Source organism: Theropithecus gelada, chromosome 3 (assembly GCF_003255815.1).
Source record: "Theropithecus gelada isolate Dixy chromosome 3, Tgel_1.0, whole genome shotgun sequence".
Taxonomy (NCBI): Eukaryota; Metazoa; Chordata; class Mammalia; order Primates; family Cercopithecidae; genus Theropithecus; species Theropithecus gelada.
In genome coordinates, this window is record NC_037670.1 from 76,351,411 (window position 1) to 76,375,668 (window position 24,258).

The following is a 24,258-nucleotide window of genomic DNA, read 5'->3' on the forward strand; positions in this document are numbered from 1 at the left end:
TTATTTCTACCTACATTTTAGCCAATGTGGACAAATTATTCCCACCTTCCCACCATCATATTTCTTCCAAGTGAAAGTTGAGACCATGTCCACAGAACCAGCAAAGGAAGGGAGTGAAGCCAATTCCACAACCTGTCGCTTATCTCCAGAGTCAAAGGTCCAGAAGAGTTGAGGCTGGGAATGGCCGGTGTCAGAGGGACAGTGGGGCTCAGCTCTCCCTGTGGGGTAAGGTGGGTGTGCTTCCCCTGCACCGTAAAGACGCTACTAAGAGAACTGGATAGGGGTCTGCAGAGACTAAGCCCAAGAGGACTGGTGTTGGACACTCCCATGGGGAATGTAAGAGCAATGACCGAGGCAGCAGGACAGAAAGAGCATGGGCCCTGGACGAGGACATGAGCCCCAGGAAGGGAGAGCTAGCCTGGGCCACTAGACATCCTGCAGAGGATGGCCTGCAGGGGCAAGGTGACTTCACAGGGCTTAACTTCCAGCAGAGCAGGGCTGAAGCAGCAAACTTAAGTGACTAGTGGGGTGCAGAGAATGCACTCACTCCACCATGGCCAGTTCAGTCACCCGTTCTCCACAGTGCCTCTCAAGAGCCCCACGACAGCCCTCATTGTAGAAAGTCAGCTTTGGATATCTGCCCAGCTAGAGGCAATCACATCTGACTGTACCTCTTCTCCCTCCACTGCAAGCCTCAGCCAGCAAGTGGAAGGAAAATCTAGCCAAGTCGACAAAGAAAGTGGACCACATTCCCAATGCTGAGTACAGATGGCCAGTCTCAAGTCCAGGGTGGACAGGGAGCAAGAAGTTTTACTTAAAATTGTGAAGACTGAACATTTTTCTTTTCTGAAATGGAATTGAATATAATCAGAAGAGTATATGTTATCTGAGAATGAGCACAGGCATAATTGGGCTGGTCTGGATTTTCTTCCAGGGCAAGGGATGAATTAGCACCACAGATGAGTGGGCAGTGGGAAAAAGGGAGGAGTTGTCTCATTGCACCCTGTGGTCCTGCCTGTCTCATGTACCAGCGAAAGACCTCAAACTCCAGCAGGAGTCTCCCTTGGGGTCTGATGATAGGAATGCATATTACAAATCAAGACCCTTCAGGGAGCCCAGACATGTTTCGTTCCATTCCTTTGCTGCACCGAGGACCTGATCATATTGTCTGGCAAGCACAGTAAATGCTATAGAAAAACAAGTGGGCATTGTTTTATAATGGGCCCTTGTGCCTTCTATGAGGCTACTTGATACTTCTTTGCCTTTGTCTCCCTATAAGGCAGAAAACACGTCTGTGTGTACATGACCCCATCCCAGCTGTATCCGCTGGAAAGGAATCCACTGTCAGGCATTCTCCGTGCAGTGGCCCCTCTTCTCTCCTGCTCTTGCCATCCTCTGCTTAAGTAGTGGGGCACCCGGGAGTCCTGTTTACAGCTAATTAGATTAGGAGTGTATTCATCTGGAAAGATATTTGTAGTTCAATAAAGACAGTATGAAGACTCTCTCTCATGGTTCCACAGACACAAAGGGTTCTGAGTCTCATTCCGACCTGTCTGCTCCCTTTCTCCTTAGACAACCTGAGCTTCTCTCTGAAATATCTAAACCTCAGTAGTCAGGTTCAAATCGATCTACTCAAACCGCAAGAAAGACCTCAACTTAGAAAGATGTCAAAGGAAGACGAAGAGCAAATCCAAAAACACTTTCGTGCTGGTTTTGTTTTATTTCTTTTTTTCTTTCAAGGGAAAAAACAATCGCTGCTTGAGCTGTTTGTTGTAAAAGAAGAGGAGGTGGAAAGATCATTGAGGCCAGCAAGGAATGCTGCCCTCCTGCCTCTTCCCCCATCTGTTCAAAAATTATTTCCAAAATATTAAATGCTGCATTTCACTGAATCAGAATTTCATGATGGGCTGGGGGAGGGGGCAAGGAGAGAAAAGCGATTCTGAAATACAATTTCCCAAATGTTTATTTTGCTAGCTAAGGCTGTTGCCGATCCTATTATAAAATCTTTGCACGACCCCTGGCAGGCTGTTGTCTGTAGGGTAAGTAGACGCAGATTGAATTTCGTGCTGTGTCAAGGACAAAATGAATCCTTAATCTAGCTGCTGAAAATGCATATTCACTTGAGAGCAAAGTGGTTCCATCTCTCAAACTTATATGCACTTCATTTCTCCCGTTGAGATGATTTTGTATATCAGGTTTGGCTACTCTTTATTAACCCACAAACAGCACAGGCAGTATCGAAGCTCTCACCCTACTCTCACTCACCCGCCCTGCTTCCCGCTCTCTGGATTTATCACTGCACATAAAGCCTCCCTTAAGCACAGAGGAAGATTTTCATGATGCGTACAAAATATGGAAATTCTATCTGAGTTACCTTCGTGTCGACTCCAGAAATATCTAAGCATTATAGTGCTTTCTTATTATATTTTAAGACGAAGAAAAGCTATTGTTTAGTAAAACTGGACAAAATTACATCTTGTGCTCCTCAGCCATCTTGCAGGCTAGCGGATTAAAGATGCTAGGTAATGAGGAGAGAAACCTCAATCCTAGTTACTTCTCATTGATTCTGTCAGAAAAAGAGAGTTGTGTTCACCATGGTGAATTCTGCTCTCCAGTAGCAATCAGGCCACAAGAGACAGAATGTTCTTCCGTTTCCTTTCCCTGTTCATGAACAGGCCAGACGGGCCGTTCCTGAATTCTGATCAACTCGACGCCCTTCTCTCCCTACTCAAGGTGAGAATCCGGGTCTCTCACCTGCCAGCCATGTAGGGTGCACTCCCAGGTTCATTGTTCTGAAAACATCCACCATCTTGGCCCTGCTGCCTTCTGAGAGAAGTAAAAAGCCAAAAACCAGTCGTTATGAAAACTACAAGAGGAAATTATTTTAAATTCCATATTTCTGAAAAGCATTTATAATTACTCAGCCCACACACCTGCTCTGCCAGTACATGAAATACTTCGGTATCAGAAGGCAGTGTGAGTCCGTCAATGCCTGTGCTATCCAGCCTGCTGCTGCAACTAGAGGACAATCTCTTGCCCCCTGGTTAATTATGTCTGTCACCTGCTTCACTCTCCCCCACATTCCTTAGCCATGAAATGGAGCTCATGAAATTACTCATCACAGGGGAAACACCTAGAATCTCAAGTTCATTGGGATATGGAAAGAGAAAATTCCATCATTTAAAAATAATGTTGGGTGGTTGGAATTAATTGTAATACACTGTTCATTCATTTTTTTTTCAACTAATTCCTTCCATGCAATTCCTTAGAAGGAGTGGGAGTAGGCAGAGATTATCCAGCCCAGCTCTAGTCAAATATCTAGGGGGCAAGACTGGATTCTACATAATTTCCTAGGGAAATCATACAGAATTTCTACTCAAGGAAATGGTTTGGAGTTTGGGCAGAGTGATGAGCTAAACCACAGTCCTGGAGGAATATAAGGAAAAGCATGCATGAAGTACAAAGTCCAAAGATTCCAGAGGCAGAAACTGAGGATAGCATCGCTAAGCCTGACTGCTAAAGAGCTCAAAGGAAAGCAGAGCAGAAAGCAGCAAAGAGGTCATGATCTCATGTTGGTAACATGTATTTCAGAGCCAACAAGAATGAGTAGATGCATCAGCTCTTCTTAACAGGGCAGGATATGGGCTCAGCTGTGGTCACAGAGTCCCAGATTTGGTGACTTAAGATGAAAGTGTTTCCTTTTATGTAGTAATCCAGAGGGAAGCAGTCCAGGGCTGGGGGAAAGTTAGATCATCCTGAACATGCAGCTTTCATCCTGGGGTCCGAGGTAGCTGCCCCTAATCCTGCCACCTGTCACCTGGAGAGAAGAAAAAAGACCAAGTGAAGGCGCATACATCCCTTGGGAGAAGTTGGCACGATGGTGGTAAATATCACTTCTTTCTCACACCCCATTGTCCAGAACTTAGTCATATGGCCACACCAGGCTGCAACAGAGACTAAGAATTGCAGTCCGTGGCTGGGCAGCCCTATGCCCAACTATCACTGTTCTATTATTAAAAACAGAGAAATAGATAAAGGTGGATAACTGGGGCTCTGGAAGTGAAAAGCACCAGCTCAGCTTCAGAAAATGTAAAGTCTAGCTGGGAAGATAAATAAGCTCACAATAATTAACAATAATAATAATAATATAAAGCAAATATTACCATGTGCTTACCAAATACCAAGTATCCTATTTAGCATTATCTTATTTAATACTTGCAATGGTCTGAATGTTGGTGTCCCCCAAAATTCATATGTTGGAACTAATACCCACTGTTAGTATGACGAGGTGGGGCCAATGAGAAGGGATTAAGTCATCAGGGCTTCATCCTCATGGCTGGGATTGGTTCTCTTGTAAAAGAACTCCCTTGCCCCCATGTGAGAATGCAGCAACAAGGCACCATTTACGAAGCAGAGGCCTTCACCAGACCCAGATTTGCCAACACCTTGATCTTGAACTTCCCAGTCTCCAGAACTGTGAACAATAAATTTCTGTTGTTTATAAATTACAAATTATAAAGGTATCTTGCTATAGCAGACTATGGACTGAGAAAATATAGCAGAATATGGACTATAGCAGGAAAGGGACTAAGACAATACTGAAATGACTCTACTATTATATGTATTTTATAGATAAAGAAACTGAGACTTAGCAAGTTTAGCTAACTGACAAAAGGTTAAACATAGAGCCCAGATACAAACTGAGTCTGTTGGATCCTAGAGTAGAGGTCAGAAAACTATGGCTGTTGGGCCAGACGCTGCCCTCCCTGATTTTGTAAACTAAGTTTCACTGGAACACGGCGATGCCCATTCATTTACATATTGTCTATGACAACAGCAGAACTGAGCAATCACGACAGAGAGAAAGAGAAACCTCAGAGGTTGGACTCTTGGACCAGCAGAGGGTCAAAGAGGAAATGCTCTACTTTTTCCCTGAAAATGACTTATTTCACTGAAGTTGAATGTGCATCGAATAAGCATCGTACCAGACCAAACAGCCTACAAACCTGAAATATTTACTGTCTAGTCCTTTATAGAAACAGTTTGCCAGCCCCTGCCCTAGTGCTAGAGGGTTAGGTGCAATCAGCTAGGCATGCACAAGCTTCCATGAGACCTAGAAGAGGATGCCTAAGAGAGAAAGGCCAGGGCAGGCGAGGAAGGCTCTGAGAGGAAGTCCAGATGTAGCCAACTCTTGGCTGTTGATTAGCAACTGAGCAGTCAAGACAGTGGAGCTGGAGGAAGAGCTTGTGGAGAGACCTGGAGGTCTGAGGTGGTAGGGGTAGGTTCAGGGGGACCCAGGTTGTTGAGGGGGGTAGGAGAGGGGGGCTGTCAGGAGAGGTTGGGGACATGGAGATTCCTTGTGGTGGAGGATGACATTGAATAGCTACAGAAGCCTGCAGATTAGGGTTTCCCTTCGTGGCCAGTCATTACAGTCATGTAGGGCACTTATTCAAAATGAGATTCTAGGGCCCCACCACAAACCTACCCAATCAGGATCTGTACTTCAAAGAAGCTCCCTATGAGACTCTGGGAAACACTACTGAAGATGTAGGAAGACAGTGAGGAGGCAGGGCCCCTGGCCAGAGGTTGCTGCAGTCACCCGGGGCCAGCAGATGTGTATGCCCAGAGGGGTGGAATGGCAAGGTTTTAGGACCGCCTCTTGGTATAAAGTGAAAGAGAGGAGAGAAAGAAAATGAGATCGTCATTTATGATCACAGTCATGGGGAACAAGAGCCCAGGTCAGTCCTGGTGAGCAGGTGGCCCCAGTGAGGTCTTCTCCACTTTCCCCTCTGTAACTTGACCTTGGACTTCCGGTATCAAATTCCAGTTATTACCCCCCAAAAAGAAAAACTACCCACATCCCAGACAAATTGCAGTCTGGCTGTTTTAGAAATGACTAAACTTTTACAGAATCAAAGGTATTAGAAGAACCAGCTTCGAGGATGTGTACCTCTTCGTGCTCATTTCTGGCCCTTGGAGGAATTTGTTTTTTCTGTTTGTTTCAATGGCCTTAGAAAAGAATTGATTTGTGGTTATCTCTGTATATGAAGAGGATATTTTATACTCTTGTTTTCTTGCTTTTATGAATCTAAAAAAAGTTATTCAATCACCCTGGGGGGGAAAAAAACAATGGAAGGAAGGGAATTCAGTAGAAAGAGTTTAACTGTACAATGCGTTCTCATTTGGTATGCGGCAGTGAGAGAAATGCATCCCTCGACTCATTCATTGAATAAATAAATCATAGAGTTAGAGCTTAAGTAATAAATAATAGAAAAGGAAAGGAAAGAAACTAAGAGGAGCTGACAAGGTAAAAATAAATAAATAAAAAGAGCTACATTCAAGCAAAATGATGAAACATGGAGTATTATTTGCCATTTTGTCCTCTTTGTATTTGCGTGTCATATGCTGCTAGAATTTTTTATTTGATTGTTTATTCACTGCCCCCATAAGCTTTTGGACTGGCAGAGGGTTGAAGAGGAAACACTCTACTTTTTCCCTGAAAATGACTTATTTCACTGAAGTTGAATGTACATCAAATAAGCATCGTACCAGGTGCTGAGCAGTTATTGCTACTGGTCTGCTGGTGTGTAGTATATTTTAAGTCACTAAATTTGGGGGCTACCTGTTACATGAAAATGTATAACTGCAATGCTTGCTGTTTGTTGGTCTCCTTTGGACATGACATGATGAATTTAGCCCTGGGGTTTTGCATGCGGTGTTAGCAATGCTGGAACTATTTCCCCCTGGCCCCTCTGTGCTTGATTCTCTCTTCCTAGCCTTCCAGGACTCACACATTAGATAAGGAATCTTCCTTCAAGATTCCTTTCTTGAAAGCCCCAGATGTGGGACAGATGTCCCTTCTATGTACTGACACAGTACTCTGGACTGCCCTTAATACGACTAACAACCAACTTTTATTGAGTTCTTACAAGTCTAAATGTCATGCATAGATTATCTTTTTTAATTCTCTCAACCACCCAATGAGATAGGTACTATTATTAAGTTATTTTTATTGGTAATGAAACTGAAGCACAGAAGGGTTAAGGAAAGAGTTCTAGGTTACCCAGATGGGAAGTGTTTATTGTCTGTGCCTCTCTAGAACGGCGAGTCCCATGAAGAAGGAGCCCACGGCTGCCTGGGATGATGTCCAACAGAGTGCCCAGCACAGTCTGGTGCCTGATGTTTCTCCCTCTCCCCTCCCCTTCCCCTTCCCCCTCTCTCCATCCCTCTTTTCCTCTGTGTGCCTCTGTGTGTGTAATGAATCATAGGGCCACAGGGACTTTCCCTCAATATGAGACTCATCTCACTGCAAGGGAGATTATGTGGTTTACAAATCAAATGCACAGAGTTAAATTACTTTCTTGAAGTTGTCTATATTAAATCCTTAGTTTATGAGAACTGTGCTACCTAATCTAGTTAAGCCTGAGATGACACAGGCAGAAACCAGATGATGTATCCTCTCTACATTCTCCCAGAACTTCATCTGCCAGGCCCCACTGGAAGACAGACCTCCAGAGCAGTGGTGTGTGCCATCTCCCTGGGGGTCTTTCCCCGGGGTGTGTCAGGCCAGACAGGCCCTGGGTGCAGAAGAGTAGGGTGTGTGTGGGTTTCTGTGTAGGGTCACATATGGTTTCCGTATTTGTCCCCAAAATATTCATTCTCCTCTCTTCATAAATTAGACACAGCCTCCCTACAAGAGAAAGAGAGAAGGAAAAGATGGCAGCAGCTCTCAAATCATCTGTGGACTTCAGAACTTTTCACCCAAAGCAGTATCTGGGAGACTACCCCCTAAACAGGCAACCAGGAAGCCTCATGTTCAAGGACTGTCTAGCCCAGCTTGGCCCGTTTTGTCATTTTATGGGATTTGGCAGCTTGGGGGCAAAGCAAGGAGCAGATACAAGTGGGCTATGGGAAGCCTCTCCCTTTCTTGTTTCACCAGAACCTGGGTATAAACCCCAGCCCTGCTATTTACCAGATCTATGACCTTGGCAAGTCATCCAGACCCACTCTGAATTCAGACCAGTGCAGTCCTGGGCCCTGCGCTGCCCTGCATAAGGGATTCTTTTAACAACAGAAAACACAGAAGTCCTCCAGGGGCCTGAATCAACAAGGGAAGGTGCCCTTCATAAGCGAGGTCCTCCCAGAGACTCTCACTGGGTTAAGGGTTGGTCATTTAATTTGCTGCTATTTGTCTGAGGTATGAGTACTTGTTCTTTATTAGAGGGAATATCCAATCTGATACATGTTAGTTGCTCTAAAGTGTTTGTAGAAGGGAGAGAGAGAGGAGAGGAGGGAGGAAGGCTGCCTCATAGAGTTGTGTCATTGAATTGAACAATTTGTGCAAGTTTCCTGTCTCAGTGCCTGGCACATAAGGGGAACCCAGAATTAGTTCCCTTCCCCACTCTGGCTTAATGCAAGTTATCTAGGAAACAGCACATCCAAGCATCGTGAATAAGTAGACATTTATTTATAGGACAGATTCATGTAGCAGAGGCTACAGAAATGGGAGTCGGGCAGGAAAGTGTGTGTGAGGGCCAAGGAAGGCTCAGAAAGTTGCATAATGTGGTGTTCCCACAATAAAGGCACTAAGGTGATGGGAGGGGTGGGGACCTGAGCAGATGGGAGGTGGTGTGGTGGCACGGTGGGACTGAAAGACAGAAAGCAGGAGGAACCCTGCTTACCTTCTGCAGGCACCACTGCAGGACAGATGGAGGAGGAGCCGAGAAGCCAGCTAGTGGAACTGGGAGACCTATGGTCCCAATGTTAAGCAGGTAGCCCTTGTCTCTGATTCCCAGGCCTTGAAACTCTCCAGCATTATTAAAAATACCAACCCAAGAGCTATTTTCTTTTTTTTTTTTTTTTTTTGGTAAAGTAACAATTCCCCATGTGCTTTGAGACTTTAATTCTGGGGAATGGATAAAACAATGCTTATTTAACTGGTGATGACATTTTTCATCCTTTTCCAACAGTGGTTACTTAGATTCCTCCACGTGACTTTGTACTGTTTGAAAATAATAAATTCAGGTCTAATGCAGGTACGTGTAATAGAAAAGGGAATATACTGTGCAGATTGTCCGCAGCAGTGCAGGATGGAGAGAGCCCAAATGTAAATAGTGAAGGAAGGCACTGAGGATACTGCCTGCTTTGCTGGAAGACTGGCAGAATCAGATGAATGAGGGATTGGTGTAATTACTCTCTTTCTCCCACGCAACAAAGCTTTAAGAACATCAATTGCTTGCTGAAGTTAGGGCTTAAAATATTACCAAATTCAAATTATTGTATTTACTAAATATCCATCAAAAATGGGAACCAGTGGGCTTTGTCGATGCATGGAAATACGCACACACCTACCCACGCACAGGGAAACATTAAATGAAATATTACACAAAATAGTATACACGTGCCAACTATGCCATAAAAATAAATATCTATCATTGATAAAGGTCAGAAGAAATTTTGAAGCAATGCAGTAGTGATCTAACACTCACTAGGTTGCTTATGCTCTTTAAGTTTGGAAAATTTTTCTTGGTAAATATTCAGTCTTTTTCACATATGTACATTTAAGGTACATTTAAAACTAGTTTCCTAAGAACATAAATGCTCGAGAGGAATAAGCAGGAGTTGATGAGGAAAATCTTAATTTGCATTCCTCCTGCCTCAAATGCCTGAAATATCTTGGATATAATGTTGCATGAATAAAGCTTTTAGTGTTTAATGTGATAGGACTTAAACATTCTCTTTTTGCTAGGGTCTATAAAACATTTGCTATTAATAGCCACTGCTTTTCATTTTTATCTACCAAATTTACTAAGGAAAAAAATATGCCAGGCTTCTATTGGTCTGCTCAAACCTTTTCTATTATCTGGCAAACAAATAAATGTCACTCCTCTTAAACCTGGGACAGTTCACTTGGAAAGGGACACTAGGTGGTCTGCCCTAAACATGATGCTTCACATAGTAGGGCTCTGACTTGTCAACCTGCTTCCGACTGTCTTTTGGTCTTCCCCACAGTCTTGCTGAAGTAAATAAGGTGATATTCCTATAGCCATTGAAGATACTGAAACTGAAATACATCTTCCCCAAGTTTGCACACTAATGACAGTAAAACCTTGGCTTAACATCAGAAGTGAAGTCTAAAACATTCAACCAGGAAAGCACAGGCTTGCTATATTTTGAGGTTAATCGAATGACCAGGATAAACCTATGCAGCTGGTCTGCCTGGGCCTTCCAGGGCTCCCGCTGAGGAATGCAAACTTACCCTGGCCCCAGTTGTGATTCAGCACCAGCCACTGTCCACTCCAGCTGAAATCCTGTCGGGGACGATTCCAAGGCTGACTGTGGTTTCCGAGATATCAGCAAGGATTCCAGGAATCTCCCAGGTAGCTGAGCCCCATTTCTTCAGATTGATCCAGAGAGAACTGAGCTTGGAGAACGTTAGGAACATGGAGATTCCACTTCCCAAGACAGGATTGCCTGCCGTTTTCCCACCTACCCTACCCCTCCTCTCAACATCCCATCTTCCGCCACTGAAGACAAGAACTTCATCACCCACCCCTGACTGAGAATGAGGGCTACAGGGGGTACGGAACCTATTTCCAGTGGTGTCAGAGCCAATCATGGAGTTTTCTTGATTTGTGTTTCTTCTCTGTATTTGTAAAGCTAGACATAGAAGACAGATCACCTGATTTCTAGAGCAAAGCCCTTTCTCTACTTTGCTGGCACACTTCAGAATTATTTACCCCTCCCTTAGTGTGCCAGGCTACAGAGGGTATCTCTATGCCTGCATAGTTCTTGTCTAACTCCTTCCTGTGAAAGGGAGAGCAGACCCAGACAGAATCAGAAACCTAGTTCCTCATCCAGTTTCCCAAGTCTGGAGTTACCATTGCACAGGTGACAGAGAAAAAGGTGAGGGAGTGGGGTGGAAAAGAACTATCATTCTTGTACATTTCAACGTGTTTTGCAGGTTACTGACTCAACACAGCTCATAAATTCTGCCTGCATCTCACAAGCCACTTGCTTACTCACTATCTCTGCTTAACATATCTTGTGAGTTTCATCCATTCTATTTGTTTTTCTTGTCTTGTCTGGCAGAATTGAATATTCTCAAATCCTACAGTAAACACACATTGTAAGCAGAAAGATGTAGGGAAAAATAAGATAAAACACAGAGAAAAGTTTTGCTTTATAGTGGCAGGAGAAATAGAAACCCAAACAGAATAACTGAGTCACAGTAATGGTGGAGTTTTGAGCAGAAAATGGTGGGTGCTGAATGCTAAGGGGTGACAGAGTACCGGTCACTGAGACTGCATGGTCCTCCAAGATTTTCTGGGAGCTTTCTTTCCATGGGGTTGTTTCTGGTTCTTTAAAGAGGATAAATCATCATTAATACAAGTGCATCCCAGGACGCCATACTTCCTGACCATCTCCTCCCTCTTCCAGCCCCAACCGTGCTGGAAATCACACTTAGGATAAGAATAAGGATGGAGGTTTCATGGCATGTGTGGAAGGAGGAGGCAATTGAAGAAGGAGGAGCAGAGGAAGCTCGGAGACCTGCAGAAAATATACAGGATATCACAGGATGACTGCTGCTTTTGAACACATTTGTTTGTTCTAAGAATTATTTTGAAAGTAAACACAGTAAAGGGGTTCATGTCTTAGTCCTTTGAATAACAAAAGCAACAAGCATATTGTCCAATTCAAGCCACGTATTAGTTTCCTTGGCTGCCATATAAAAGTTCCACAGGCTAGGTGGCTGGAAGCACCATAAATGGATTGTCCCCGAATTCTGGAGGCTGGAAGTCTGAGATCAAGATGTCAGCAGGGTTAGTTCCTTCTTGGCAGTCTGTGAGAACATTTATTCCATGCCTCTCTTCCAGCTTCTGGTGACAGCTGGCAATCTTTGCCATTAACTGGATTACAGAAGCATCATTCAAATCTCTGCCTCCACCGTTGCGTGGCCTTCCCCCCATGTCTTCGTTTCTGTCTCTTCCTCCTGTTTTATAAGGACCAGTCATAGGGGGCCCATCTTATTCCAGTGTGACCTCGTCTTAACTAGTTACATCTGCAACAACTCCAAACAAGGTCACATTCTGAGGTGGGAGGTGGGGTGAAGACTTCAACACATCTTTTTGAGAAACATAACTCAACCCATAACAGTCCACAATTACGAAATATAAATTTGCATTTTATTTATTTTGAGTTATCATTCTCTATCTCTCTGAAAGTAGGAGGATTGAGTTTTTCCCAGTTTAAAGATTTGTGGTAGATTTCACATATAAACTGTTGTATACACGACACAAATTGTTAACCATGGTTATCTCACTAGAGTTATCTCTTAGGGGAAGGTGATGGGGGGGCTTTCATTTCTGCATTGTAAGTGATTATGTTTGCGTTTCTAAAACAAACCCATGTACTACCTTGCAATAAGAAAGAACAATAAAGACATATTTTCAAGCGGTTAATGGCTTTTCTTTCCCTCACAGCCTCTAGCATCAGAGTCTCTTTAGGAGAGGGATCTTCATGGATGAGGAAAAAAGCAGGAGATCAGGGGCATGTGCCATTTGGAAAATTGTGCTAAAACTACAATTGCTTTGACGTGCTTGTCTTTAGATATACTTTAATTTATTTTAAATTTTAAAATAGCATTAAAGGAGGACTCAAGGTTTTCACGTTTACCCAAAGGGAACATGGATTTTCAATATTGAGAAATACAGAGGCTTCTTGCAGCCACTCATGGAGGCTTCCTGTCAGTGAAGGCAAAAAAGGAATATTGGCTTTTAAAGGTTTTATCCAAAGAAAGATGCCCAGATAAAATACAAGATACTCGGTCAAATTTGAATTTAGGATAAACAATAAATTTTTCAAGTATAAGTATATTCCGAGACATACTAATCCAAAAAATTATTCCTTGTTTGCCTGAAATTCAAACTTAACTGGGCATCCTTTATTATTTATGTATGTGTTTATCTATTTTTGAGACAGAGTCTTACTCTATTGCCCAGGCTGGAGTACAGTGGTGTGATCATGGTTCACTGCAGCCTTGACATCCTGGGCTCAAGCAATCCTCCTGTCTCAGCCTCCCATGAAGCTGGGACCACAGGCACATGCCATCATACCTAGCTAATTTGTTATTTTTTGTGGAAACCAATTTTACCTATGTTGCCCAGGCTGGTTTCAAACTCGTAGGCTCAAGCAATCCTCCCAAAGTGCTGGGATTACTGGCACAAGCCACAGCACCTGCCTGGCACCCTTTATTTTTATTTGCTAAATCTGGCAGCCCTATTCCAAACATACCAATTTAGATACGCTTTTTCTAAAAATTAGACCACAGGAGAGATTAGTCCCAGAAGTCACTCATAAAAGGAACAATACGAGGTTGTAGCTCATCACATTTTTCTTTGCTGATTTTGCACAAGCCATAGAAATGTGGTTCAAATGAATCCTATTTTTGTCAACACTTTGTATCAGGAGTTCTTGACAAATTGTGCAGGAGTTGCAGGGGGTCCATGAGCCTCCTGAAATCATAGGCCAGGTTAAATACATGTGCATTTTTGTGGGGAAAGGAACCACAGTTAGATTCTCTAAAATGTCTGAGACCCCCAGGAAGGTCAGAGGGCACCACCTTAATGCCTTAAGGCCATAGCTTTGAACCCAGGGAAGGCATTTTTTTCTGAGGGATTGGGCATTATTTTTCAGATTAATTACTTTTCAGATGATTGACTTTCTCATGGCCTAAACTGCAAAATGGAGAAAATCTCAGAAAATGTAAGAGTGGGAAGTTCAGTCTGCTGAAGCATCCCTCCCAAGTGCTTGAGATGCCAAATGTCCTGCATGTTTCGCAAGAGCTGAGTAGAAGACAGGTCAAGGGTAGTGCTGATCATTGTGACTTCCCTGATGAAGCTGAAGGTTAGAGGCATCTGCCTTGAATACCAAAAGCCCTTAAAAAGAGAGATTGAGAGTGGGAGGCAGACAGACAGAGAGCGATGCTCAGGCCATGAATTTTCTTATTACCTTTAGGAAATAAATGACCATTTTGATAATTGCTACTTTATTGTTTTCCTTAGAATTCTTTCATCAATCTACCAACAGCCCTTACCGATGAGCTCGACTGGCCCCAACTCTCTGGTGTTACAGGATTTCTGGACTCCACTGTTGGGTAAGGGTCTTTGCATGCCCTCAGACATTTCAATACATCTATGTAAAGAAAGAACAAGAGATGGGAGTTGCTCCCAAGATGTTGAAACGAGAATTATTAGGAACTGCTTCTAGAACATGAACTTGAATTCATCCACCATATAGTAGGATGTAATGCAAATTGCATTTTAGCAGTGCTGGCAAGAAAAGCATCTTCCTGCTATGGGCAGAGTGGGAGTGGAGTTCCATAGTTTACTTCTGATGGAATATACTGAACACATCACTGAAATTTTCTGATTCAAGGAAAAACAAAGTTTACTTGATTATTTGTTCTCAGAAATTAGTATTTATAAAGATAATGGCTGAAGCTAATTGGCACTTTTCAAGGTCCTAGAATCATCCTGGCTTTAATGCCCCAGATTTGTAGAGACCAGGCCTGGTGAGTTTGAGTGACACACAAACCCAATTCACTACATATGCCTTGGTGTTAAGGCCTGAGGTCTGCTTCCCAGAGCCCCATTTGGCAGGGACACCTGTGATGCTGGTGAAACTTGGCAAGTGTCCCTAACATGGTAGAAAGTCACAGATATGAGTCTATGGCCATCCCACCCTGAACACACCAGATCTTGTCTGATCTCTGGAAGGTAAGCAGGGCCTGGTTAGTATTTGAATGCTAGAATGTCACAGATATGAGAAGTAATTTCTCTCCAAACATCCCCTAAACATTTATGACAGTTAATAAGCACAAGGAAGATGGCAAATGAATGGCTTCCATGTGTAAAAAAGGAGAAAGGGTAGAGCTTTGATTTTAGGTCTAAAGGCAGGACAGAACCAGCTAGAAAGCCCCTCTCTGACTCAGGCAACAACGCCAGAAGGCTGGAAAGCACCATGAGATAAGCCATGAGAACTGTGAGGAGGGCAAGTGTACATGGGGCATGATTTACCCAAATCTGTAAGGAACAGGAACACCCCCAAGGGAGAGACATTAATTATTTTAACAAGCAATTATTCTGATGAACAAAGGACATCGCATGCCATGAATAATTTATTTGATGATTTTTACTCATCTGCTTTAAAAATATTTCTTAAATACTTACCACCTAACCAGGCACATATGTTACAGGTGTTCATTTAAAGGTAAGTAAGGCTTGTCCCATCTTTGTAGTCAATTGCAATTAAGGCAGATGAGACAAGTGAACAAATAATGGTAATGCAAGGGAGATATAGCAATGACAGGTCTCCCACAGAGCCATGGGGCTCCAAGGAAAAAGAGTTCATGGAAGTGATCAACAGTCACTTCCTTTGGTGGGTAACGCACGGGAGACTGGGGTGATAAAAGGGGTATAGAAGAAATTAGGAAGATAACTGACCTTCAGGGAAACGTACTCATATTGACACAGAAATAACCTGTGAATATAGGGAAAGCCAAGGAGATGTGTTTTCCAGTGTAGTTACACCTTTTCAAACTTAATCATGTTTTTTTTTAAAAGGCTAGTCTTTGTCATTAGTGTAAAAATACTAAAATACTTACTAATGCGGATAGTAGGAAGTAACCTTTGAGAAGTAAGAAGTAACTATATGCCAAGCATTTACTGAGTGTTGTATAGATATTCTCTCATTTAACCTCCTTGTGAGGTAGGGGGTATTAGTCTCTGCATTTGTGGTTGAGAGATCCAAGAGCAAATAGACAGAACAAGAATCTTGACCAAGGTTGCTCAGCCAAGAGTGGTAGGGTCTGTTTTCACGGAACTTTATGTCATATCATAACAAAGACATGTTCTTGCCTCCCATAATTTGGGGAGCAAGAATGCTTCTAGCCCACAACTCCCAAACTTTGTGTTGTTTTTATTCTTTGAGTGGGAACATGGCTCACTCTAACCATTGTACTCTGTGTGAGAACATAGCTATGGGATGGAGAAATGACTAAGAACCAAAGAAGTCCTCCCCATGTGGAGGTGTGGCCTGCCCTGTTTCACTGACCCATCATATGCCTCCTTAGGGTCCCCATAAGCCCAGACATCTGGAACCTCCTGAGCCCCAGCCTCAGTCCCCTCTTCCCTCTGCTACAGCCTCTGTTGTCTTTACCTGGAACACATCCAGAGATAACCCAGCCAAAGCAGGTTTATGGAAGAGAGAACCTTGGTCATCCCCCAGATGTCAACATCAGAAAAGAAAAAAATAGATATGTTTAAGTGCCCTCCACCCAGTCTAGTCATCTCTCAATAAAAGTATCTGGAATTTTCTCTCAATCAAGGCTTTTATGACAATAACAAAAAGAATTAGTTATGGATGAACAATGAACAGTTTACTGTGCCTTTAATGAAAGCTTAAATTTTTACATATTGACTCCCAACCTCAACTACCTTTTGGCCCCATGAAGTTGCCATAATAGAAATACCAATCCAATATTTAAAATTAATTTCCAAGTAGTTTAAATCTTTACTGGAGTCACTCAAGGAATGAAAGAGGAATCCACTCACTATGCCCAGCAAACAGATAAAAATGTGTTTCCTCGTTTCTTTCTACTTACAGCTCGCACACACCAGTAGTTGCCCTGCATTTCCTAAATCTAAACTTCCCCGAAACTTGACCCACACTTAGCTCCTGCTCCCAGACTCTGTGCGGTTGTTCTTAGTTTCTGCTGGGAGATGAGAAGGAAAGCTCCCTCTTCCTTTCTGCATCTGTTCTGTCCTCCCACCAGGGATTTACTCCCTTATCAATGTAAAATCCCACTAGCTCTCCAATCTTGCAGAAGTTTCTACCCATCATCCTGATCGTGCCCAGCAGGCAGACAGGATCTTCCATCAAGCATGATAATGGGGTAAGGGGAAGAGGAAAAGTTGAGAGTCTTCAGACATGAATGGTTTCTAACTCATAAGCATTATGCGGAGAAATTCTGACGCCATCTCACAAAGTAAGTGATCATCTAGGTATGGCTTATATGAAAATCATCTCTATCCTGATCTAGTCTTTATTGACCTAGTACCTTTTTGTATTCAGTTCTCTATTACTACTTACAAAAAACGCATAGTCGGCTGAAGCAACTTCCTTAGTGTTGACTCTAAGTCCTGCCCTTACCTGTTGTATTTCTGAGGCACACACTGTAGCTGGTTGTTCACCTCCCCTGCAGGAACTTTTCTTTCTTTGTGTTTGTGGGACCCCAAGCTCCCTGGCTGTTCCTCTCAGAATGCTCTTTTTGCCAGCTGTTTCTGTGTACTGTGCCTGTGTTCGCTACCACTCAGCTGGAGTGAAGAAGAATATACCAACTCCTTTTGATGGAAAGGGAAATGCTCTGTTTGGAATCTGAGTTGCAATGGATTCCCCCATTAAGCAGAAACAGAGGCAGCATGACACTGCATGGGTAGGATCGCCATTCGCTATGTCCCTCCCAGCAGTAGTTACAGCTAAACTATCCATATACCATTGTATAAATTATGCCCGCAGATAATCTGTGCTAGGCCAATCTCCTTATTAAAGGAATAAAAAGTTATAAAGTATATAAAATGTCAAAGATATTAGCATATGATGGAGGTCCTCGTCTTGTGGAATCAGGAAAATGAAAAGAATGTTGACCCAGAAGCAGCACTTCTGAGAGGTGTATACAGCTCCCGTGGGCATTTTGGGCACATGTCCCTTGAATCCAAATACTTATCCACAGAATTAGTGGATTTCTCTATTCAACTGGATCTCCAGAATGTGCTTGCTACCATCATGATCAGCCTCCTGCTATGGGTATCAACAGCGTTCTTGGAAAATGTACCTTGTGAAAGCATCAGGAGAGAAAATGGCTCCTTCCCTTTCATTCTTTGTTTATGCTCTTTGTCCTCTCAAAATTTATTATCCCCTTCATGAGACAACTTTAATTGAAATTATGTGCATGCATTAATGACAAACATAACCTCTTAGTTTTACAAACCTTTAGTTCTTTCAGTTGAGTTGATGTTAACAAAACCTGTTTTCTTGACTCGGGCTTCAGAAAATTCAGTAAGTGATATCCCTTAAAAAAAAAATATTGGGATTTTTCTTCACTGTGATTCAGGAAGGAATTGAGTAGGTCAAAAGCAGAAAAAAAAACATCTGTGGGGGTTAAGAGCTTGGCAATAGAGCAGGATAACTGTAAATAGGAAGAAAAAAGTATTTTTAAAAGACTGAAAATAGCTACTGGGCATCTGAGGTGGGAAGATTACTGGAGGCCAGGAGTTTGAGATCAGCTTGAGCAACATAGCAAGACTTCATCTCTAAAAAAAATGTTTGTTTAATTAGCCTGGCATGGTGGCATGTACTTGTAGTCCTAGCTACTCAGGAGGCTGAGATGGGAAAATTGCTTAAGCCTGGGAGTTTGAGACTGCTGAGATTGCTGTGAGCTATGATCATGCCACTGTACTCCAACCCGGACAACAGAACCAGACCCTGTCTTTAAAAAAGTAAAAATAGGCCGGGCGCGGTGGCTCAAGCCTGTAATCCCAGCACTTTGGGAGGCCGAGACGGGTGGATCACGAGGTCAGGAGATGGAGACCATCCTGGTTAACACAGTGAAACCCCGTCTCTACTAAAAAATACAAAAAAACTAGCCGGGCGAGGTGGCGGGCGCCTGTAGTCCCAGCTACTTGGGAGGCTGAGGCAGGAGAATGGCCTGAACCCGGGAGGCGGAGCTTGCAGTGAGCTGAGATCCGGCCACTGCACTCCAGCCAGGGGGACAGAGTGAGACTCCAAAAAAAAAAAAAAAAAAAGTAAAAAAAAAATTAAAATTAAAAACAGTACTTCATGTTCAGATCACTTTCCAAAGCAATTCATATAACAGGAAAATCCTGCTTACATTAAAGAAACCAAAGATCTAATACCACATGTAGAAAGATGGGAAACAATACCAAAATGTTTACAAGAAGGAAGGACTTCTCATTTGAAAGCAGCATTTAAAATCCCAGAGTAGGCATGATAGAGTGAAAGGAAGTCTGTATTTTCAGTTATAAGGGTGCTCATTCTGTGTTATTCCAGGTGGAACATTTAGCATTCCTCAACCTCATTTATGTGCTCAAGTTGAGTTGGACTAGATGATCTCTGAAGTTCTCTCCCACGCTCACTGGGCATGGTTATTGGGCAACATGATGCTACTTCATGATGCTACTTGGTTTAGAAGTACTGAGGAAAATTGCTCAAGAGAGATACTCCTGCTTCTGCTACCCACTCCTTAACTAGCCTGTACCTTGAGACAAGACATGGCTAATTTTATGGGTCAGAGCCTGATGTTCTTGGAACAGTGTTTGGCCAAGGTATAGCCTGTGGCATAGTGCAGTCTCATGCACAGTAAGCCCTGGGTTGTGTGATATTGAGTGCTTGACAGGCTGGTAAATAAACGTGGGACTCCATTATTGTCCTTTATGTTTACTATATCTCTCCAGCAAACCCAAAAGAGGAAAACAGGCATCTAAATCCTTAACAAAAATAGCCACCCTTACCCAACATATCTAAACTGAGCATTTCTGGCTGTTCATATCCCCTTGTTCTGAAGGTGGGGCCAGGAGTCAGTCCAGTCAGTAGGGTTCTGCAGGCCAAGGATAAGGATGAAAAACAGGGCAACAATCAGAGCTTTTTCAAAAAAGTAAAAAGTTAAACTTCATCATAAAAAGCAATGAAGGCCAAAATAACCAAAAGCAGCTACCAAAATTATCACACCAAGCTGGAGAAATAAGACTGAGATCTGTAGTTAGCAAAAATGAGTGCAAACCAGATGACATTTTCTAGATTAAATGTTGCTCCCTCTGCCTCCAGCTTAAATTTGGCATATTGAACCAAAGATGTAGCAAATGTTCAGACAAAGCCATTGTTATAAGTGGCACAATAATGCTCTTCAGGGGCATTTAAACACATCTTTAGTGAGAGATGTCCTGGAATCGAAGCGTTAAAGGTTATCTACTCTCTCCTACCCAATAGATGTTATATGAGAGAATAATTTTGAAAAGCAGTGTGACAACACTGAACCAAGTCACTTGGGGCAGTAAAGCCAGATAATTGGAGAGTAGGGAATTGCAGCTAAAATTTGCTAACCTAATTTCATGTTTCGAAAAAGGACACGTAAGTACTAAACACTAATGGGCTTAATAACCTTATTAAATCCATTATTCGCAAATTACATGTGACATAATTGCAGATGATTAGCCCTGTTATAATTATACTTTGCAAAACAAATAATTAACCAGAGAGGTGGTCCTCTGAAGTTGGGTGAGGCTGACTGGAGTGGGATAGTATCCATAGCAGCAGTTCTTCAAGTGTGGTCCATGGACCCCTGTGGGGTCACTACGACCCTCTCAAGGGGTCCACAAGTAAAAAACTACTTTCACAGCAATACTAAAACAGTATTTGGCTTTTCACTATGTAGCCATTTGTACAGATGGTACAAAAGCAATGGTAGGTAGAACTGTTGACACATTAGCGTGAATCAAGTGCTGGCACCAAACTCTGTTAGTAGTCACTCTGTTCTTTACTTCCACACACTCCCAGTTTAAAACAAGAGGGGGACGTCCTCCCTTAAAAATGTCACATAGTACAAAGCAGAAAAAACATTATTAATTTTATTAAATTGATTTTTAAATAATTTAATTTTTAAATAATTTAAATAAAACATTTGTACTGTATAATAAATTAACAAAGTATGATGGCTGTCTTGGGGAAAAGTACTTGTGTAGGCAAGATGAGAGCTGAGTTAACTTTTCATGGAACACTATTTTTGCTGAAAAATTACTTGATAACAAAACATGGTTTTTCAGACTTGGATATATGGCAGATATTTTATCTAAAATGAATGAAATGAGCTTTGTAGTTTCAAGGAAAATAATTGACAGTATTGGTTGAAAATCATAAAATTTGAGCTTTCAAAGAAAATATTTGAATTTTGAAAAATTTCCATCTTCTCGTGTGAACTTGACAGTTTCCTAATAGTCTAAGACTCTTCTAATGTGATATGTAGCAATATTTTAAAAATGATTTTTTTAATATTATAGCATTAAATGTATCAACATTTGGAATATCTTGATAACTCAGGAACCAATATTTTCTAAATATTAGTGTATGATTTAGATAATGCATTGGTAAAAGATTCATTAAAAGTGCAAGACAGACCAATGCGTTTTAATGTAACAAGTGTAAAACATCGTTGATATAATTTCAGATTCCACCTTGCAACTAATCAATCTTTAAGAAACTACTACTTGTCAAATTCTTGTGTAGAATCAAAGACAGCTATCCATAGTTATCTAAAAAGGATACTGAAGTGCTCCTCCCTTTTCCAACTACATGCGTATATAAAACCAGATTTTCTTTCCTTTTTTTTTTTTTTTTTTTTTTGAGACAGAGTCTCGCTCTATTGCCCAGGCTGGAGTGCAGTGGTGTGATTTCTGCTCACTGCAACCTCTGCCTCCCAGGTTTAAGTGATTCTCCTGTCTCAGCCTCCCGAGTAGCTAGGACTACAGACACATGCCGCCACATCCAGCTAAGTTTTTGGATTTTAGTAGAGACAGGGTTTCACCATGTTGCCCAGGCTGGTCATGAACTCCTGAGCTCAGGCAATCCACCCACCTCGGCCTCCCAAAGTGCTGGGATTATAGGTGTGAGCCACTGAGCCCGGCCAAAACTAGATTTTCTTAATATACTCTCACCAAAACATCATAACAGACTGAATGCAGAAGCACATGACTCTTAACTGTCTTCTATTAAGCCAGACATTAAAGATATTTGCAAAAATGTAAAACAATGCCATCCTTGGAGAGTTTTGGAAAACATATTTGTTTTCAGAAAAAAAAGTGACATGTTAACATGTTTATTATAATAATCTAAAATGAACTGATAATGAAATGTACATTTAAATTTCCCAATTTTAATACCTAATGTGATAAACATTGATAGCTTTAACTCACATAAGCAAAAGCTCTCTGAGGTCTTCAATAATTTTAAGAGTGTGATGTGGTCCTGAGAGCAAAAGTTTGAGAGCTTTTGTTCTAAGGAGTAAGTATAAAAAGGAAACATAGCTGAAGACAGAGAGGCTAGGGGATGCTAGCATTTAGAGATCTGGGCAGAGAAGATTGAAAAAGAACAACCCTGAAAGTAGAAAGAAAACTGGAAGGGCTTAGAGTCCTGGAGGTCAAGGAAAGAAAGTGTGTCCAAATGAGAAGAGACCATCAGCCAAATGCTGGGGGAGGCAGAGGAAGATGAGAGCTGAGGATGACCACTGGGTGTGCAAGACAGGGACATGGAGAGACCTGGAGCAGAAGCATTTCAGTGGGGCAAAGCTGGAAGCCTGATTGGAGAGAATGGGTTCAGGAGGTGATGACGTCAGCCCAGGTGAGCATGCACAACTTTTAATGGGTTTTGCTTCAGAGAAATGGGGCAATAGCAGCAAGGAAATAATAGACCCAGAAGACTTGTTAAAATGGAAAATCCTGCAGCATACTTGTATTGATAGGATGATCCAAAAGGCAGAGAAAGGGAATGAAGGAAAGAATGAGGTCTAGGGAAGGCAAGAAGGGATGGGACCCAGGCATAAGGAGGCACCATCCTTGGGCAAGAAGGACCATCTGTAGACACAGTGGATCCTGGTGGAGGGACTCTCCTTGCCATATATTGACAAATCCTTTCACCTGCAATGACTTCCCCTTTTCCCTATTTATTTTTAAATTTTCATTTTTAATTACTCAAAATATGAATATATTTTCATTTTACAAAAAATATTAATGTGTATAAAGTAAAAGCTGAAGTCCCCACTTTTTGTCCCCAGTTTTACTCCCTTTCTTAGAAGAAAGCCCTGTGATCAGTTTAGTGTGATTCCGTCCAGGCCCTTTCTGTGTATTTTCGTTTGTACGTGAAGAAATGAACACTTTGTTGGGATTTTCCCATAAAGGCTATCATATTGTATATAACATACTATAAATCAGTGCTCCACTTTAACAATACTTCTTGGAGCTCTTTTCCTTCTTGTCCAATACTGCATAGTGTTTCATAGTATAGTTGTTTTTTTCTCCTACAGGTGTACATCCAACTTATATCCAGAGTCTCATTATTCTTCATAATGCTGCAATGAGCATTTTGTACTGACTCTTTGGAATATGTGTGAGGATTTCTTAAGAAAAAATTATTGGATCTAAATGTTTACATTTTTAATTTTAATAAGGCCTCCAAAAGGGCTATACCAATTTATATTCCCACAATTAATATATGAGAATATTTGTTTTCCTACACCCTGGCCAATAGTGGATATTGTTCATCTTCTTAATTTTTTCCACTGTAACATCATTGTATTGTTGTTCTCACTTATAACCTCCTGATTACTAGTGAGTTTGAGCATCTTTTCATAGGCATCACCCGTTGTCTCTGTCCTATCCTCTGTCTCTGTCCTAGACAGCATGTTGCCCTCTGCCCATGCTGCAGCACCTACCCCTCAGGGATCATCCCCGAGCCTCTCTGTCTTCAGCTATGTTTCTTTTTTATACCCCTCCAGACAGCCCCTTCATACTGACCCGCATCTAACTGGATGATTATTTTCTGAGATCCTATCATGTCCTGCAATACCAATGTCACCTCACTTATAATACCTGTTTACTTATTGTCTCACGCTCCACCTTCCCATGCCCAGACTCTGAGCATCCTGAGTGCAGGAATCAGGTGACTTCATTTTGTAGCCCTCTTATCTAGCACAGTACATGACACATGGCAGGCGCTCAATAAAAGAATTGCTAAACCAACTCGTAAGGATATCAGTTTGCCCTTGTAAAGAGCTTTACAATCTGCAAACCTCCTTCACGTGCATTTTCTCAGATTGTCTAAATCAAATAAGATTTGTTGGGATTAGCCTTTTGGGGGAAACAGTAAGGACAAAGGCAAAGGAGTATAGCTGAATTAGGAACTGCATGATGTGATATGTAAAAATAAATCAGTGTCACTTAAACCCTTGGAATTCTAAGTGTGTCCTATAATAAGTATTCTGTAAGAGATTAGCAAAATTAATTAAAATATTAAATCACACAATTAACATTAAAATATTAGCCATATGTAATCAACAAATAGGAGAAAATGAATTTAAAAGAAACATAATTCAGTAGCCAAGTGGAAAAAATGAAACAAAGAGGAGATTTGCTA

At 41.9% G+C, this 24,258-nt stretch overlaps 1 protein-coding gene across 3 annotated transcripts in view; it reads left to right on the plus strand.

Annotated features, from left to right (window-relative positions):
• The window catches only part of AOAH (acyloxyacyl hydrolase), a 210,642-nt gene that overhangs the window by 120,925 nt on the left and 65,459 nt on the right, over positions 1-24,258 (plus strand). For all 3 annotated transcript variants that reach the window (XM_025379042.1, XM_025379043.1, XM_025379044.1), the window contains one exon: positions 14,064-14,155. In XM_025379042.1, coding sequence (XP_025234827.1) covers positions 14,064-14,155 — 92 coding nt within the window. The remainder of the gene's footprint in view (positions 1-14,063; positions 14,156-24,258) is intronic.